At 54.4% G+C, this 16,233-nt stretch overlaps 1 protein-coding gene across 16 annotated transcripts in view; it reads right to left on the minus strand.

The window, feature by feature from the left end:
• Positions 1–16,233, minus strand: part of BLK (BLK proto-oncogene, Src family tyrosine kinase) — a 68,431-nt gene that overhangs the window by 904 nt on the left and 51,294 nt on the right. For 6 of the 16 annotated variants that reach the window (XM_063613373.1, XM_063613362.1, XM_063613353.1 and 3 more), the window contains 10 exons: positions 15,957–16,050; positions 14,958–15,056; positions 14,078–14,152; positions 13,826–13,929; positions 9,109–9,255; positions 8,513–8,665; positions 7,193–7,372; positions 6,004–6,080; positions 2,253–2,673; positions 602–733 (listed from right to left, as the gene is read on the minus strand). In XM_063613373.1, coding sequence (XP_063469443.1) covers positions 602–733; positions 2,253–2,673; positions 6,004–6,080; positions 7,193–7,372; positions 8,513–8,665; positions 9,109–9,255; positions 13,826–13,929; positions 14,078–14,152; positions 14,958–15,056; positions 15,957–16,050 — 1,482 coding nt within the window. Of the gene's footprint in view, positions 1–601; positions 734–2,252; positions 2,674–4,014; positions 5,619–6,003; positions 6,081–7,192; positions 7,373–8,512; positions 8,666–9,108; positions 9,256–13,825; positions 13,930–14,077; positions 14,153–14,957; positions 15,057–15,956; positions 16,051–16,233 lie in introns of those variants that run through there. The other 10 variants (XM_063613389.1, XM_063613395.1, XM_055288283.2 and 7 more) reach the window with 6 other exon arrangements.

The following is a 16,233-nucleotide window of genomic DNA, read 5'->3' on the forward strand; positions in this document are numbered from 1 at the left end:
TGGGGAACGCCTAGAAATGAGGCTGTAGATTTTCTCCTGAGTGCGGGGCAGGTCCTCTGAGGATGGGACCCTCCCTCTCTCGATTACCTGTGACCACCAGGGGCACAGCCAAGCCCATCACTCATGGGCAGCTGCCAGGTGCACACGGCAGCAGGTGACCCTAAGCCTGCCCACCTGTGGGGGCCAAGCGTCCGGAGCCCTTCGATTGTGGCTGGGGGCTGTTGCCCACGATTCTGGCCACACAGGAAGGGGCTTTGGGGAATCCACTATGGGTGCAATGCCAAGGGAGGCACAACCTGCCCTCAACTGAGAACAAGCTGTTGGGAGTAAACTTGAGTTCGGATGTGCCCTTTGTCTGGATTCCAGTTTGTGGGACTCGTTTGACCTCTGCTGGAGGAAGGAGACACAGCCCTGTGGTCCAGAGCAACAGTGATGCAGGGGGCAGAGCTCCACCCCAGATGCTATGCCTGGGTCTCCATCTTCGCCCTAGGACTCACTCTGAAAAGAATCGGGCAGCCACAGGCACCAAGGACAGGCGACCTGCCGTCAGGGCCGGCCAGGAAAGCAGGGAGCCGCGAGAGCCGCGGGGTGAGCCACCTACCTGGGTATGGCACCCGCCCGTAAGTAACAACTTCCATCAGGAGGACTCCAAAGGACCACACGTCTGCTTTGATGGTGAAGACCCCGAAGTGGATGGCTTCCGGGGCTGTCCACTTGATGGGGAACTTGGCCCCTGTGGCAAAAGCCATGCAAGCTTTGGGAGGCCACGGCCGGCGGACCCTGCCCTCCATCCTCACCCCTACCCCCGCTCCTGCTGTCCTTCTGGCAACCCCCACTGCGGGGCCTCGCAGGGCAGGGCGGCCGGGCATGGCGAGGGAGCTACTACCACATGACCAGGTGCGTGCAGACACGGCATCTGCAGCACAGAAAGACGACATGGACACCAATACCACGCAGTCACCCACTTCGTTTCTTTAAAAAGAGAGCGATGGCCTCAATGGGGAGCCACCACGTTTCCTGGTAGGATGGAAGGCGCCTGTTTCACCTTACAGGGGCCTTGTTTAATTAAAGAGACATGGCCTGGGCAAGCCATTTAAACCTGCCCGCGCCTCCGTTAGTCCCTTCCTGCAAAATGGAAATGGTGACACTTGTACCTCCGAGGGCCCCTATAAGGAAGAACTCACATCCGGCTGCCCTGTGAAGCACCTCAATGGCTGCAGCCCCGGCCAGCATTTGGAGCAGACCTCAGGGCTTGGCACTTCTCGGCCTCCCCTGGCCTCCATTTCTCGGTCTCCCCAGCCAGCCTGAAGTTCCCGAGAGAACAAGCCATATCCTGTCTGCTTGTCATCTGACTCGTAGGCTCAGCGGACACTGCTTGCTAGCTTGATAAATGTACGTGACCACTTCAGATTCTCTTGTGATGTAGATTTCCACCTCAGTTATATTCACAGAATAAAACAGAGTGCTCCATGGACACCCTAATACAGGCTGGTTTGCCGCTCGCACATGAGAGCTGTGTTTCCCACAGTGTGCTCTGTGAAAGCCTAATTCCGTGGAAGGTTAATGGGGGCTATATAAAAATAGTATTTGGGCGTGGCTTACGCCTGTCATCCCAGCACTTTGGGAGGTCAAGGCAGGCAGATCACCTAAATTCAGGAGTTCGAGACCAGCCTGGCCAACATGGTGAAACCCCATCTCTACTAAACATACAAAAATTAGCCAGCTGTAGTGGCACACGCCTGTAATCCCAACTACTTGGGAGGCTGAGGCAGAAGAATTGCTTGAACCCAGGAGGCGGAGGTTGCAGTGAGCCAAGATTGTGCCACTGCACTCCAGCCTGGGCGACAGAGACTCCATCTCCAAAAAAAAAAAAAAAAAAAGTATTTGGAGCTCAAATTAGTTTGGGAGGCACTAGGTGAGGCAAACAGAAACTGTTTCTTTGCTGCAGGACTTCTCAGTGCCTTTAATATGTTGATATGCACTGAGAATCTCCAAGACAGGGAGTAGCGGGGACTGCTGTTTCTCCACACCTACCTTATCCTAAAGCTCTTCCTCCATGGGAGGTCTCAGGGCCCTACCATTCTGCTGAACACATTTGGGGAAATGAAGGAAACGCTGATCTAGAGTTGTAGAAACCGTATAGCCCTCAGGTGTCTTCCCTTAGGGCTGTGCTGGGAGAAGTTAAAGGGGGCTTCGGGGAGCTGGGGAAGACAAGGCCCTAGGTTTCCCTTGTGGTTGGGGGCTGTGCTTACCCTCTTGGGCTGTGTATTCACTGTCGATGATTCGAGCCAAGCCAAAATCAGCAATTTTGCAGCACAAGGCCTCAGACACCAGGATGTTGGCCGCCCGCAGGTCGCGGTGGATGGAATTCATGCGCTCGATGTATGCCATCCCTTCAGCAATCTGAGGGAACAGGCACACGGTGAAGGACAGCCTGGGGGCCTCCACGCCAGGACCGAGCCCACACTGTCCCCTGCACAGCCCCTGTGGGCTGCTGGGGAAGGAGCTGTTTCTTGGACAGAGTAGAAAGATGGCTGTGTTGCTCCTCAGCCGAATAAACTCCTCTCCTCGAAGCCCAGAACGGCAGCGCAGCAACATGGGCATCAGAGACACAAGGGCTACCTGTGCCCCTCCCCCTCCTCGTTCTCCCTCCACACAGCTGTGTCCAAGGGTCTGCAGAGATTGAAGATAGATGAACACAGGCAGGAGAAAAGGAGAGGGAGGGAGAAGAAAGGGTAAGGAAGGAGGGGGAGGGGGTGCAGGAGGCAGGGACAGGCAGCTCTCCCTGGCTGGCTGGAAGCACAGCTCCTGGAGCTGGGGGCCCTCGGCTGGAGTCGCTGACCTCTAGCAAGCTGCTTAATCTCCCCGAGGGGCCACAGTCCTGACCTGGAACGTGAGGGATGTGGTCTCCAGGGCAGGGGGTTGAGGCAAGCATTAGACAAGGTGATTTTTGACCGAGGACCTCACCCAGCGCCTGCCCCATGGGGGCACCCAGGGAGAACTGGCAGATCCAGGTGGGCAGAGGCTGTGAAGAAGAAGAGCCTCGTCTCTCCCCCCCGATCACCAGCCTGGGCCAGGGATAGCAGCTAGTGCTGCTCGGTGCCTTTTAGCTGAGGAAACTAAGGTTTTATTCACCCAATCAATGGATGAAGAAACTGAGGCAGAAAGCAGAGACCCCATTTACCTCTTCAGACATGCGACTTCAAGAAGCCAGAACTAGAATTGATTCCACTTCTCCTTCTGCTTGCATTTCGTTGGTTTATCTATGAATCCATCCATCGATCCATGCACCCATCCATCCATCCATCCACCCGCCCATCCATCCATCCACACATCCGTGCATCCATCCATGTATGCATCCATCCATGCATCCATGCATCCACCCACCCACCCATCCATCCACACATCCATCCATGCATCCATCTATCCATCCATCCATCCATCCATCCATCCATCCCCCCACCCATCCATCCATCCATGCATGCATCCATCCATCCATCCATGCATCCATGCATCCATCCATCCATCCATCTATCCATCCACCCGCCCCCCACCCATCCATCCATGCATCCGTCCATCCATCCATGCATCCATCCACCTATGCATCCATCCATCCACCCGCCCATCCATCCATCCACACATCCATGCATCCAACCATGTATCCATCCATCCATGCATCCACCCATCCATCCACACATCCATGCATCCATCCATGTATCCATCCATCCATGCATCCATGCATCCATCCATCCATCCACCCACCCAGCCATCCATGTATTCATCCATCTATGCATTCATTCATCCATCCATCCATCCACCCATCCATCCATCCACGCATCCATCCATCCACCCATTCATCCATCCATGCATCCATCCACCCACCCACCCCGCGACCCAACCATCCATCCATCCATCCCCTTGCTACACCATTCAATCAATACACATTTACTAGTATGGGACTATGGGGAATATAAAACTGAGTACTAAATATATCTGGGTAGCATCTAACAGTACTCGTTCTGATAACTAATATTTATTGAGCAGTACCAGAAATATATATAAAAAAATGTTGAGTAGGGCCCAGATCTGCTTTCAAGAAGAAGCTGCCCAGATCTGCTTAGCAAGAACAGTGCTTCCGGGAACACCCGAGCTAAGGGCTCTCTAGTAGTTTCTTGTCCAGGGAAACCGTCATAGAAATGACATTACACTTGAGCCATGGATGATGATAAGGATTCTGCCAGGTGGGAAGAGTTCCAGGCTTCCTGGGCAGAGGAGGCAGAGTGGTGGCGAGGCATGGGGCATGGGAACCAGTGGCATCTGGCTGCAAAGTGGGGCCCAAGGGATTGTGATTGCAGGGTTCTTGTGGGGTTGGCCAGATCTGGCCTTGGAGGAAAGGTCTGGTGGGACTTTGCATTGCTTCCTTTGGAGTAAGAAGAACCCAGAAGGGCCAGGTGTGTGTCTGCTCATGTGTGTGTGAGTTTGTGTGTTTGTGTGTGAGTTTGTATGTCTGTGTGTTTGTGTGTTTGTGAGTTTGTGTGTTTGTGAGTTTGTGTGTTTGTGTGAGTTTGTGAGTCTGAGTCTGTATTTGTGAGTCTGTGTGGGTCTGTGTCTGTGTGTGAGTCTGTGTGTCTGTGTGTGAGTTTGTGTGTCTGTGTGAGCCTATGTGTTTGTGTGTATATTTGTGTGTGTGTGTGAGTCTGTGTGTTTGTGTGTGAGTCTGTGTGAGTTTATGTGTGTGTGAGAGTGTGTGTGTGTGTACATGTGTGTCTGGAGAGCCATTGGCATGGTCAGCATGTGGTTAGAGGCTGCCCTTCTGGGAGGTTCTCATTTTCTGGGTCCTCACCCCCAACTCTGTGGCTACATCCAGGTATTAAACTCAAATGGCTTTTCACATCCTTTGCCCCTGGGTCACACAAGATTTCCCAAGGGGGTGTAGTGGGGATTGAATAGGAGACAGCAGAGGGTGAGAGAAGGAAGGGGAAAGGAAGCAGCAGCAGTGGGCAGGCTTATCACTGCCCTAGGGTTTGAAGCCAGTTACCAGCACTCGTTTTCCAAAACCAGCCTGCCCAGATGGCTCTCTGCCCACCTCAGCGGAAAAAGGCGTTGTGGCATCAGTTCCTGCAGCGGCACTACTGGGTAAGGCTGGGCGAGGGGGGAGGGCTGATGTGGGCGGTGGGTGGGAGGGTTTCCTTTCAGTGGCAGCTGTGTGTGTGTGTGTGTGTACACGCACGTGTGTGCCTCACAGGCTGACCACAGACCAAAACTTTTCTGCTGAGAGTTCCAGTTTTAACAGGGCCACCAGATGTGCTTCCTGCCAGCTAGAGCTCTCAGCTAAAACCCTCCTCTCCACTCTGTTCTTCACCTCACGGAGTCCAGAAGGTTCTGCATGTGAACGTGAGGGACACTGAGGACCAGTCCAGGGTAGCCGAGGAGGTCCAGCGCTCGCAATTCCCTGGTGGCAGAAGCTGGGGCTGTCCTCCAGGGCTCAGAGAAGTCATGTCCCTGGCACCTGTGTGTAGCTCAGGCCTGCCCATCAGCCTGAGGTCGACGCCAGGGCTGTGCAAAGGCTGAGGGCCCCTGGGATGGGATGTCCTACAGGAGATGTCTGTGGGCATCACCTAAGGAGGAGATGAGGTCACAACAGAACACACTTGCCTGCCGGGTTCAATGGAACTCTCGCTAACTCTATGTGTTTCCCATGACGTCCATTCGCCCTCTCTTCCTTCGGAACAGAATAGCCTCATTCCAACACAGCTGCCTGGGCCTAAGGCTCCATTCCCTGGGCTCCCTGGCAGCTGCGTGGGGCAGGAGGCACAGTGGCCAGGGTTTGCAAGTCCAACTGCAGTGGGTGACCTTGGGGATATCTGCCTAGAGGAAGGTGGCCTTCCGTACCCCGACTTATCCTGCTGGCTGAGGAGAGGATGGGGTGGTAAGGCACGGGCGGCCATTGTGGACAGAAGGTGGCACATGCCGCCCCTCCTCTGCACCTGGTACTTCACCAACCTGCGCCGACATGTCAATCAGCCTTGGGAGTGACAATCTGCTCCCTTCATCTGTCTTCAGGAAATCCAGCAGGCATCCTAAGAAAAGAGAAGTTGCAAGTGCCCTTCTGCAAAGTGACCCACCCCTGGTGGTGCCAGCCTCTCTCTGGTGTGAGTGGCTCCCCACTGGGGGCGGGAAGTGGCATTTTGTGCCCTCAGATCTCTCGGTGTTTCAGGAAGGATCTACCCACTGCTGCCGAGTGCCTTCCACTTTACAAAATGCCAGTCTCAGCACCCCAGGAGGCAGCCAATATACCAGCAGTTGCCCAGAAGTTAGGTTTCCGCCAGGTGCAGGGACCTGTCTGAAGTCACCCAGCCGGGAGCTGGGAGTGGGACCCCAGTTCTGACCCGAAGTTTCATGCCCCTTCTTGTCTTTCCCCCCGTGTCGGCCTCACTCCCTTGATCCCTGCTGGCAGACACCCTCTGCATCTGAGGACCAGACATCAGCAAGAAAGCACCAGAATGGAGAGAGCTGTCCCCCAGGTTTGCTGCAGGGGACAAATGCAGCTCCCCCTGGAATCAGAAAGCTGGGAGGGATGGATGCTTGCCCTAGGGGCAGGCTAGAGGCACCCCCAGCACAGCCTCTGACCGGGGCCCCCTTGGTGACCGTTGTTAGGGAGCCGTATCAACATGGGCATGTTAGGGTCCCGTAGGTGCAGTGTGTGGTCAGGGTCATAGGAGGGGAGAGAAAGTGCCATGAGAACTTGGCCATGCCATGGACCTCAGAGGCCATCAAGCCCAACCTCTCTGGCCATCCTTGTAAAATATTCACACAGCTGTAAATGGTTGCATGACCAGGAAGCAGGAGACCTAGATCTCGTACTGTCTCTGCACGCCTGGCCTGGTGCTTGTTTGACTTTGCAATGCTCTGTCCCTCCCAGCAGGTATCAAAGAGTGCTAGGCACAGAAGACGCACTCCAGAAATGCTGTCTGAACTGCTCCTGGGCTGAGAACATGGCTCTGTCAGAACCACTTCACCCTCCTGTTTCTCACCCTCCCTCCCTCCGTCCTTCCCCGCCCCCACACCGCGCCATGCCCTAGATCTGCAGGACCCCCTGGCCTGGTGAACCCACCGCAGCGGACCCTCCTCCTCCTACTAAGCCCGGCCCTCCCGCCTCGCTCTGAGGGTGCAGCTCTGCGGGGGGCACCACCTCTGGCCATGTACTCGGTGACAATGTAGATGGGCTCCTTGGTGACTACTGCGTAGAGTCGGACCAGCCGCTCGTGCTGCAGAGCCTTCATCACGTTGGCCTCGCCCAGGAAGGCTTCTGGAGACATGGTTCCCTCCTTCAGCGTCTTAATGGCCACCTTCATGTTGTTTTTGTAGTAACCTGAGCCCGGGGCAGTGAGGAAGCCGGTCAGAAGACAGAGAGCTTGCTCGAAGGTGATCCCTTAACCAAAATCGGGGTAAGTGCCCAGGTGCCACCCCATTCCAGGTGCCAGAGCTGGAACATGCAGTTCCAGAGCCCATGGTTGTGTGGGGCCTACCTTGTGTCCCAGGTCCCTTCTATATGGGGCCTCAGGCAGTGGAGGAATGTACCCTGCCTGGGGGGCATTTCGCCTATTTGCCTCACACCCAGGGCGTGTGTCTTTCTGTCCTGCACGGAACCTGCCTCCTTCCCCCACCCCTCCCCTACATAATGAGTCTCTTCCATCACACAATGGCTCCTTGGTGGAAATAAGCACACAGCCTGGGGTACACTGGGCAGGAGGACAAGGCATGGGGGTCTCCTTCCCTCCTTCTGAAGCCCCAGGGCGGTCCTGTCCCACTCCTTGAACTACCTGTATCTCCACACTCTCCCTGCACTCCATGAAGTCCCCTGAAGGGCAAAAGACAACTCTACTTGCCTTTCTAGAGGACATGGGCCTTGGCAGGGACCTGGGTGCAGCTCCTGCCAAAGGCACCTTGGGCATCAGCCCCAGGTAAGGGAGGACTCATGGACCAGTCCAGGAATAAAACGGAACACGAGTTTTATATCCCGGTGGGCGGGGGGAAAAGGGGCAGGTGTCAGCAGCAATGGAAATGGGAGGACACCAGGCCTGGAGCTTCAGTGACTTGGCCAAAGTCCCGCGGCTGCCTTCGGTGTGCACTCAGGCTCTGGAACATCATGGCTTATCACATTTAACCTCCTGTTTCCATCTGGGTGATGAAAAGCTAAGGGGAGCTAACTCACCACTGCAGCTCCATGTCAAAGCCAGCTTCAGGCAGAGAACGCAGGAGGGAGCGACTTGGGGGCTGGGTGAGCTGGATTCTGTTCCTGCTCTGCCACCATCATAAGCGGCCCCAGCTGTTACAACGCAGCTCTGTACCTCCACTGCCTCCTCTGTAAAATGGGTGTCCCTGCCTCTGTCCTCGCTCCCTCTCAAGACTTCTGGGGGAGGGATGACATGCTATGAAAATACTGAACCTGGACTGAGGATGCGGTGCAGGTGGAATGGGGGGAGAAAGGCTCCCACGTGTGCACACTCACCCATCCAGACTTCGCCGAATTGTCCAGACCCGAGTTTCCTGACCAGCTTGAGAGACTGCCGAGGGATTTCCCATTCATCTTGGGCCCAGGGGTTCTGCGGGGCCAGGCTCACACAGGGCAGGGTCAGCCTCTGGCAGAGACCATCCCCCTTCTCTGCATTAGGGAAGAAAAGACGGGGCTGGGGGTTACCAGAGCAGCCAGGCTCTACCTTGGGAGCGGTATCATTCCTAGCTGGCCCCTCACTCCCCAGCCACCCCACCCCCCTGCATGGATGTGTGCACACGCCTGCACATGCACACACACTCAACTCTTTCTCTTCATTTGCGCGAAGCAGGGCATGCTATCTCTAAAATCGACCCGCTCACTCTAAGACTGAAAATGCTTGCTACTCTCTAAGGGGTTCCCTGCTGAGCCAGGAGAGAGAATTAGGGCCACCAATTCCCGGTGCTCAGCGTTGCTACCTCCTTAGGTCTAACTTTGGGATAATCTTTCCATCCCTCAAGGTGGCACCAATGGCTCACACAATTGGGAATCTTAGCGAGAGATCCAGGGGCTCTTGGGACAAGTCCCTGCCCCCATTGCACGCCCCCTCTTACTAGAATAGTGCTGCACCAGGGCCTGGAGCGAGGGGAAGGTGATCCGGGGGGAGATGTAGTAGCCCCCTTCGTCCAGGGAGCGGATCTTATAGTGCTTGATCAGCTCCCCCTGGGTGGTGACGTCCTTCACAGACAGGGAGAAGGCACCTGGAGGGTTCATGGAGACACACGCACGAGAAGTAAGGCACAAAGACAAAAAACGGGACTGGGATTTGGGTCTCATTTTAAAGCTTTGAAAAAAGTTCCCCAATTCTGTTCTTCACTGTCACCACTCCCTCCACAAGTTCCCTTTCCCTGCCTCTCAACCTCCACCCTTTCAGAAGCCTCCCCTGTGAGTTCCATCTGACTCTGACCTTGACATCCCCCCACTGTCCCCGAAAACTCAGCCAGGGAATCAGAGCCCTGCGGCAGGCAGGACAGTTTCTCAGCAATCATATAGGTCCCCACTTGGGCACCTGGTCACTCGGGGATGCTTTGCCATGGACTATTGAGAACTCTAGTCTCGTTGGAGGGACTAGGGGCTTTATTTTCTGGCTAAAGAGGGTATCTCTTACTCCTACAAGCAGATAGCCAATCACAGCTGCAAGTACCCATGTCCATGGCGGACAGCGTAATAAGCTATTCCCAGGGGCTCTGTTCAGTCATTTGCTGCCTGTTACATACACCTGTTATTTTGTCTTCCCGGTTAATGTTTTCCCGCAGGCAAGTGGTAGCAGATGTCAAGGGTTAAGGACAACTTAGAAGGTAAGAGTTTCCAGGTAAGAAAAGCTTTTCCATGAACTTGATGTTTTCATAAAATGCGTCTGTCCAGCAACCTGGGTAGCATGACCTCACCCTGCCCCTTACCCATTTGGGAGATGGGGACGCTGGGGCCCAGAAGAGTTCGCGGCAGGCTGGGGGGGCTCCCTGTTCCCCAACAGCCAGCTTCAACAATTATCAAGTTATCAAGTGAGCCAGCTTCAACAATTATCAAGAGAGCCGACTCAAGTGAGTCCGCGCCTACCACGAGCAGTACCACGCCTAACCGCCAGGGGTCAGGCACGGACCCCTCGTTCTCTGTGTCGACGCTTGGTTTTCCGCGGTCGTGATTGACTTAAGGCTCTTTCCTCTCCTATCAATTCCCCTGCCTCAACCCCCTTCTACCTCCAGTTTCCCTCAGCCAATGTGCCTCTCTCATCACCTGCTTGCAAAAGGACGCCCAGAGGCGTACGCCTTGCTGTTGCCGCAGCCTCTCCACACCTCCACCCCAGCCTCAGCCCAGACGCTGCAAACTGTCTCCCCGACCCTGCCCGGGTGCAGCTGTGCCCCTAGTCTCTAAGGAACCCGAGCCTGGCCTTAGGGAGTTCATTCATCAAGGGCTTTTCTCTCCATTTTGTAGGCTGCCCTTGTGTCAGGTGCCTCGGGCAATGAGCCCAGGAGCCCGCTCACCATGCAGTGACGCTGCCCAAGCTGGTGCTTTAGGTCCCTCACTTGCCTGGCTGCTGTAAGGCCCTGTCCCTGACGGCTTCCGACAGTTTGGTGTCCTTTGTAAAGACGACCTCAGATCCTATCAGCTTCAGTTTCACAAAACCTGGATCCCCTGTCTCTGTGGTATGTCTGGACTGCTCTGGGCAGGCAGGGCCTGGCTCTGAGATGAAGATTTCTCAGCACTGAAGGACCACCTGACTTTGGGCTGTGAAACTAGTCTGTCCTAACATAGACACCAGTAAACTGAGGCTTGAGAGGCTCAGGGACACCCCGGAGGCCACGAGGGGTAGAACTCACTCCCCTGCTTCCGTCTCTGTCTTGCATTCACTGCTGTGGCTCCCAGAAGCAGAGGGGTCTTGCTTTGGAGTTGTGTGTGTGTGCATATGTATGTCTAAGGTGTGTACATGTGTTGCACACGTGTGCATTGCATCTGTGCATATGTGCACAGGTATACATGTGTGCGTATGTCTCGTGTGCATGTGTGTGTGTGTGTGCATATGTGCATGTGTGGACATGTGTATGTGTGTGCATGTGTATATGTGTGCACACATGCCTGTGTATGCACATGTGTGTATATGTGTGCATTTATGCGTATGTGCATGTGTGTGCATGTGTACACATGTGTATGTGCGTGTGGTGGGGTGATGACGGTTGAACAGTCCTGCAGCCCTGGTCCCATCTGGCCAGTTCCCAGCTTGGACTGGCTTCCTGGGGTGGACATGGACAGGGAAAGGTGCCAGAGAACTCCTTCTTCCTCCACACCAGACTGCGTGGGGGGCGGGGGGGCTTTCACCTTAGTAATAGGCAATGGTTGAAATATCATTTCCAGGGTGACATGACATGATGTTTGGGATTTGCTTCGAAAGAATAGGGGTGGAGCGGGGGATACAGATCAAACAAGACTGGCTCACTTGATAATTGTTGAAGCTGGCTGTTGGGTACCAGGAGTTCCACTAAACTATTTTCTCTACTTCTATGTATGTTTGAAATGTCTGGAACAACAATAAAACACTTGTGTCATCTCCAGTGATTCCCAAATTGTTTCTTGTACAGAGGTGCTCTGCCACAAAAATGGAATAGTGACAATATCCAATATGAATATAAATATAAAATGTATCTATGTGTATGTATATTCATGTATATGCATTCATTGGTATATTCCAAGAAATCCTGCACAGAGCACCCCAGCTTTCCAATGCACCTCTCATGCTCCCCAACCTGGTCCTGCCCCTTTGTGGGGCACCAAGGCCTCATGATGTCCCCAGAAAGTCACAGGGTACTATGACAGCTTTTCAGACTCTGGGTTTCCACTCTCTGGCTGCTGTTCTTGAGCCACAGATGGAACCAAGGGACAGCCCAAGGGTGCTCCCAGCAGGTGACACCTCTGTCCATTCTCATCGCCTCAACCACAGGGAACCAGACTCATATTGCAGCCACTCTCTCTCCCTTTCCTCCTCTGATGTCACTGTCACCATCTCCTCTCCAGTTAAAATTGGCCACAAGGCTGTAGCTGGTCCCTTTGGACAGCTTCCTGATGGGCAAAGCATTCTTCATACTGCATGGGAAGTCCTGGGTCACCCTAGCTTGCCACATTGTAGAGCTTGGGAAGCCTCTCAGCCTCTTAGATGATGTGGTCACTGGTGCTTTGGGCTCTGATGCTTACTGTTCGCCTCCGGCAAGTCACTTCCTGTTTCAGGGGCTCCCTTTCCTCATCTGTCAAATGGATTAGTATCTTACAGATGAAAAGCTAGTGGCCAGTGAGCACCAGGGACCATAATAGGGTTTGGTGCAACACATGCATTAACGGCCCCAAACTGGAAACAACTCAATGCCCACAACATGAGAATGGCTAACTTGACTCTGGAACAGTCATACCTGGGATTCTGTATAGCAATGAACATAAACAGGCTTACCATCCTCAACCACATGAATGAATCTGTTAGGGGCTGAATTGTGTGTGCTCCCAATTCCTATGTTGAAGTCCTGACCCTCAGTCCTGAGAATGTGGCTATGTGTGGAGACAAAGCCTTTAAAGGGGTGATTAAGTTAAAATGAGGTCATATGGATGGGCCCTAATCCAAACTGACAGGTTTCCTCATAGGAAGAGATTAGGACACAGACACGCATGGAGGACGGCCACGTGAGGACACAGAGAAGACAGCCGTCGGCAAGCCAAGGAGAGGGCTCTCAGGAGGTGCCAACGCTGCTCACACTTTGGTCTTGGACTTCCAACCTCCAGAGCTGTGAGATAATAAGCTTCTGTGGTGGCAGCCACCCAGTCTGTGCCACTTTCTTACGGCAGCCCAGGAGACTAACACACAATCCCACAAACACTGCTGAGTGACAGGAGCAAGACACACAGAAACAAAAACAGTGATTCTATCTGCATAAAGCTGAAAAAAACAGACAAGACCTGGTGGCAAAACCATAGAGAAAAGCAAGGAAGGATTTCCATCCAAGTCAGGACAGCAGGTAGCGCTTGGGGGTGGGGGTTGAATCAGGAAAGAGCCCAGGTGGGGGAGTGAGGAGTTTCTGGTGGTCTGGGATGCTCTTTCTCTTGGCTGTGATTGCACAGGTATTTGTTTATTATTACCCTATATAATTTAGAATTACGCAGTCATACTTCATGCAAGCTTTATATGTGTTTTATATTTTACACCAAATAACATTAAGAAGGAAAGAAAGCCAAATGACAGAGAAAGAGAGAAAACCCCTGAGGGTGATAGCAGCTGTTTTGCTCAGTCAGTGGATTTGAACTCATGAGTGTCTAGACTGGCGTGGGCTCCCCAGATTCACCACCCCCTACTCTTACGTCACGGCACAGGCCACTTCCTAACGTATGCTACCTGCAGCCTCTGGCTGAGATGATCTTGAAGGATTCTTTGAGCTCCCCCTAATCCTTGATTCCAAAGAGGCTGGTGGTTGAGGGCTCAGGGTTCCCCCTTCCCCGGCCCCCACTGGCCTCGGTGCTCCTGCTGACTGGGCAGGAGGGCTAGTCTGGTGTGGGACCACCCCCATCCACCCGGCTTCCCATGCCCGGGTGGTTTGCAGCCTGGACAGGGAGGACTGTTTGTGTGGACAGCCCTGATGTCAACTCCCGGGCAGGGCCTGAATTGGGAGGGACACAGGCCCAGAAGCTGCTGGTTCTCCTGGCAGTCACCCCTTCCCCTCTCACTCCAGGGCCAGGCCTCTGGAGGGGCCTTCCCAGGACGCGCAGGGCAAGGAAGGCAGGCCAGGTCACCAAGTCTACCTTTGTTGGTTTCACTCTCTCTGATAAGAAAGGAGCCGGCCTTGTTGATTGGAGCAAGAAGCTGCCTCTCGGCCTCCTTCCGGCCCAGTGATCTAAAGAACCACCTGGAAAATGGCAGGAACAGGTGAACCTCAGAGTGACCCTGCTCCTCAGAGTATTCCCACTGAGCCTCCCTCCTGTACTGCCTGTCCCTAAGAAATAAAAATCTAGCATTTCTGCTCCCAGTCAGCCCTGAGCTTCTGCTCCTCGCACCGTGGTGGAGTCAGTGCCCTCTGCCCCGCTGCCCTTCCAGTTCCGCTTCCTGTCAGCCCTGGACTCACTGTTTTCCTAGAAAGAAACAAGAACACTAGTTGGTTGACCTTTGTTAATTTTGCTTTGGAAAAATGCACCTGATCGCTCTCCCCAAAACACAGCTGCATATCACGGGCACGGGCCTCATCCTTGCGGTCTGAGATCTGAATTAGGCAAACTGCCGAGATTCTCTGAGCAGGGACCCCAGTATGTCCTCTTCAGTATGGGGTTGTTCTGTGTAGGAGAGCCCCACGGTTCCCCACACTGTCCCAGGAAAAGAAGCGGGGCCCACAGTGCCCAGAGAAGACTCGTTGCTGGGCCTCTGAACTCAGGCAGAACTAGTACCTGTGGGCAGATTTGTGTGGGCTCTGGCTGGCCGAGTCCAACATTCCCAGTGCCATGGGGACACAAGGGATGAGGGGGCTGGAGGATCTTGCTTTCATGTTAGTCAGTTCTGAACAAGGCCACCCTCCTGGGAGGCTCCGAGGGCTGAGCCCTGAGTCCTGCCCATGGAGGCTATAGGGGAGGGGTTGCTGGTCACAGTGCCTCCCCGGTAGCCTTCGAGGCCATCAGACACTGGGGACGGTTGCATCCAGGGAAGCCAGAAGAACCGCTCTTGTTTAGCCGGGAAGAGCGGCTTGCTCAGTGTCACACAGCGGTCTGAATGTCGTCTGGAGCCAGCAGAGAGGCCTTTCCCAGCAGAGCTCATTTCCTGTCCCCTCTTTGCCAGTGCCTGCAGGCTCCCTGGTCAGTCCCATTCTGGCCCTGCCCTGCCTAGCAGTCCAAGGACCAGAAACAGTGACTGCATCTTGGCTCGAGGCGGGTTCCCGTGCCCACCTACCTTTCTACTTCCAGGCTCTCCACTCGGGCCACAAAGTTGCTGGGCACATAGCCTTCTCTTCCCGTGACGAGTGACTTGGCCAGCCACCAGTCTCCAGTTCTAATGGGAGCAGGGGAAACAGAGATGAGATCATGGCCCCTGTAAGCCCATCACTGGGCAGCTCCCAGGCGTCTTCAAAAGTCATCTCTCGCTGGAGGGCAGAGAATCCGCAGAGGTAGACAGTACGGCAGGCAGGAAGGGGCTTGTGCCTATTGCTCAGTGGTACAGTGGCTATCTGGGCAAGTTCTAGGGGGAAGAGCTTATCTACACAGCCTGACCAGCCAAGAGGGCACAAGGATCCATCCAGCAGCCTTCCTCTTGATGAATGGGACGTGTTCGGAGCTTGGTGAGTGACTGGGGACAGGCTTGAGAAAAACATGGTTGAGGTGGCCTGTATAGAATCAGCAGTCAGGACTTTCGTGAGCTTGGCTCAAGGCCATTGCAGAACTTCAAGCACCAAATCAGACCCTCAGAGCTCCATAGGACAAGCCTGGCCACTGAGAGAGAGCTGACCTAGAAGGAGTTTCTGAGAAGGACATGGGAAATGAGCTAAAGCGGGACTGGTGTGTGTAATCAGTGTGGGCTCCTGTCTTGAGAAGGAGACAAATACGGACATAACTGGCTTAAATGCAAGGCTGTCATGGAACAGTCAGACCAGCCTGCATAAAGGACAAGGTTCACATGCCCAAAAGAGTCAGGAGGGCTGCATGGAGGTGGTGACATGCAATGTGGGCTTTGAAGGATGAGCAGCAGGTTGTGAATGGAAACCACTTCACCAGAAAGACTTTGGAGAGGAAGACAAAAGGGCCAAGTTCAAGAAAATGCTAGGGGCCAGGGCTGGAGGCAGGGCAATGGAGAAGATTTCGGGGGTCAGCCATGGAGGATGTGGTGGGTGGAGAAAGGAGAGATGTGGGGGAGGGGGGTCCTGCAGGGACAGGGGATGGCGTCCTGGAACCTCACCCCTTCAGGACCTGTAGCTTCTCCCCCTTCAGCATCTGCAGGTCCCGGTCATTCATGGCGGCGTAGTCATACAGAGCCACCACGAAATGCTCATCTGAAATGAACAAGGGAGAGATGACCACTATTCAGGCCCACGAGCAGGAAGGTGGGGCTGGGGTGAGCCTGGCTACCAAGGAGGACAGGCTTCTGCTTCCCCACGCTGGAAATGATGTTCTCACCCAGCACAGGCCCCCACCCCCAGCCCTGTGACCCCACCAGGGATGAGCTGCCCCCTAGA

Source organism: Symphalangus syndactylus, chromosome 1 (genome assembly GCF_028878055.3).
Source record: "Symphalangus syndactylus isolate Jambi chromosome 1, NHGRI_mSymSyn1-v2.1_pri, whole genome shotgun sequence".
Classification (NCBI taxonomy): domain Eukaryota; kingdom Metazoa; phylum Chordata; class Mammalia; order Primates; family Hylobatidae; genus Symphalangus; species Symphalangus syndactylus.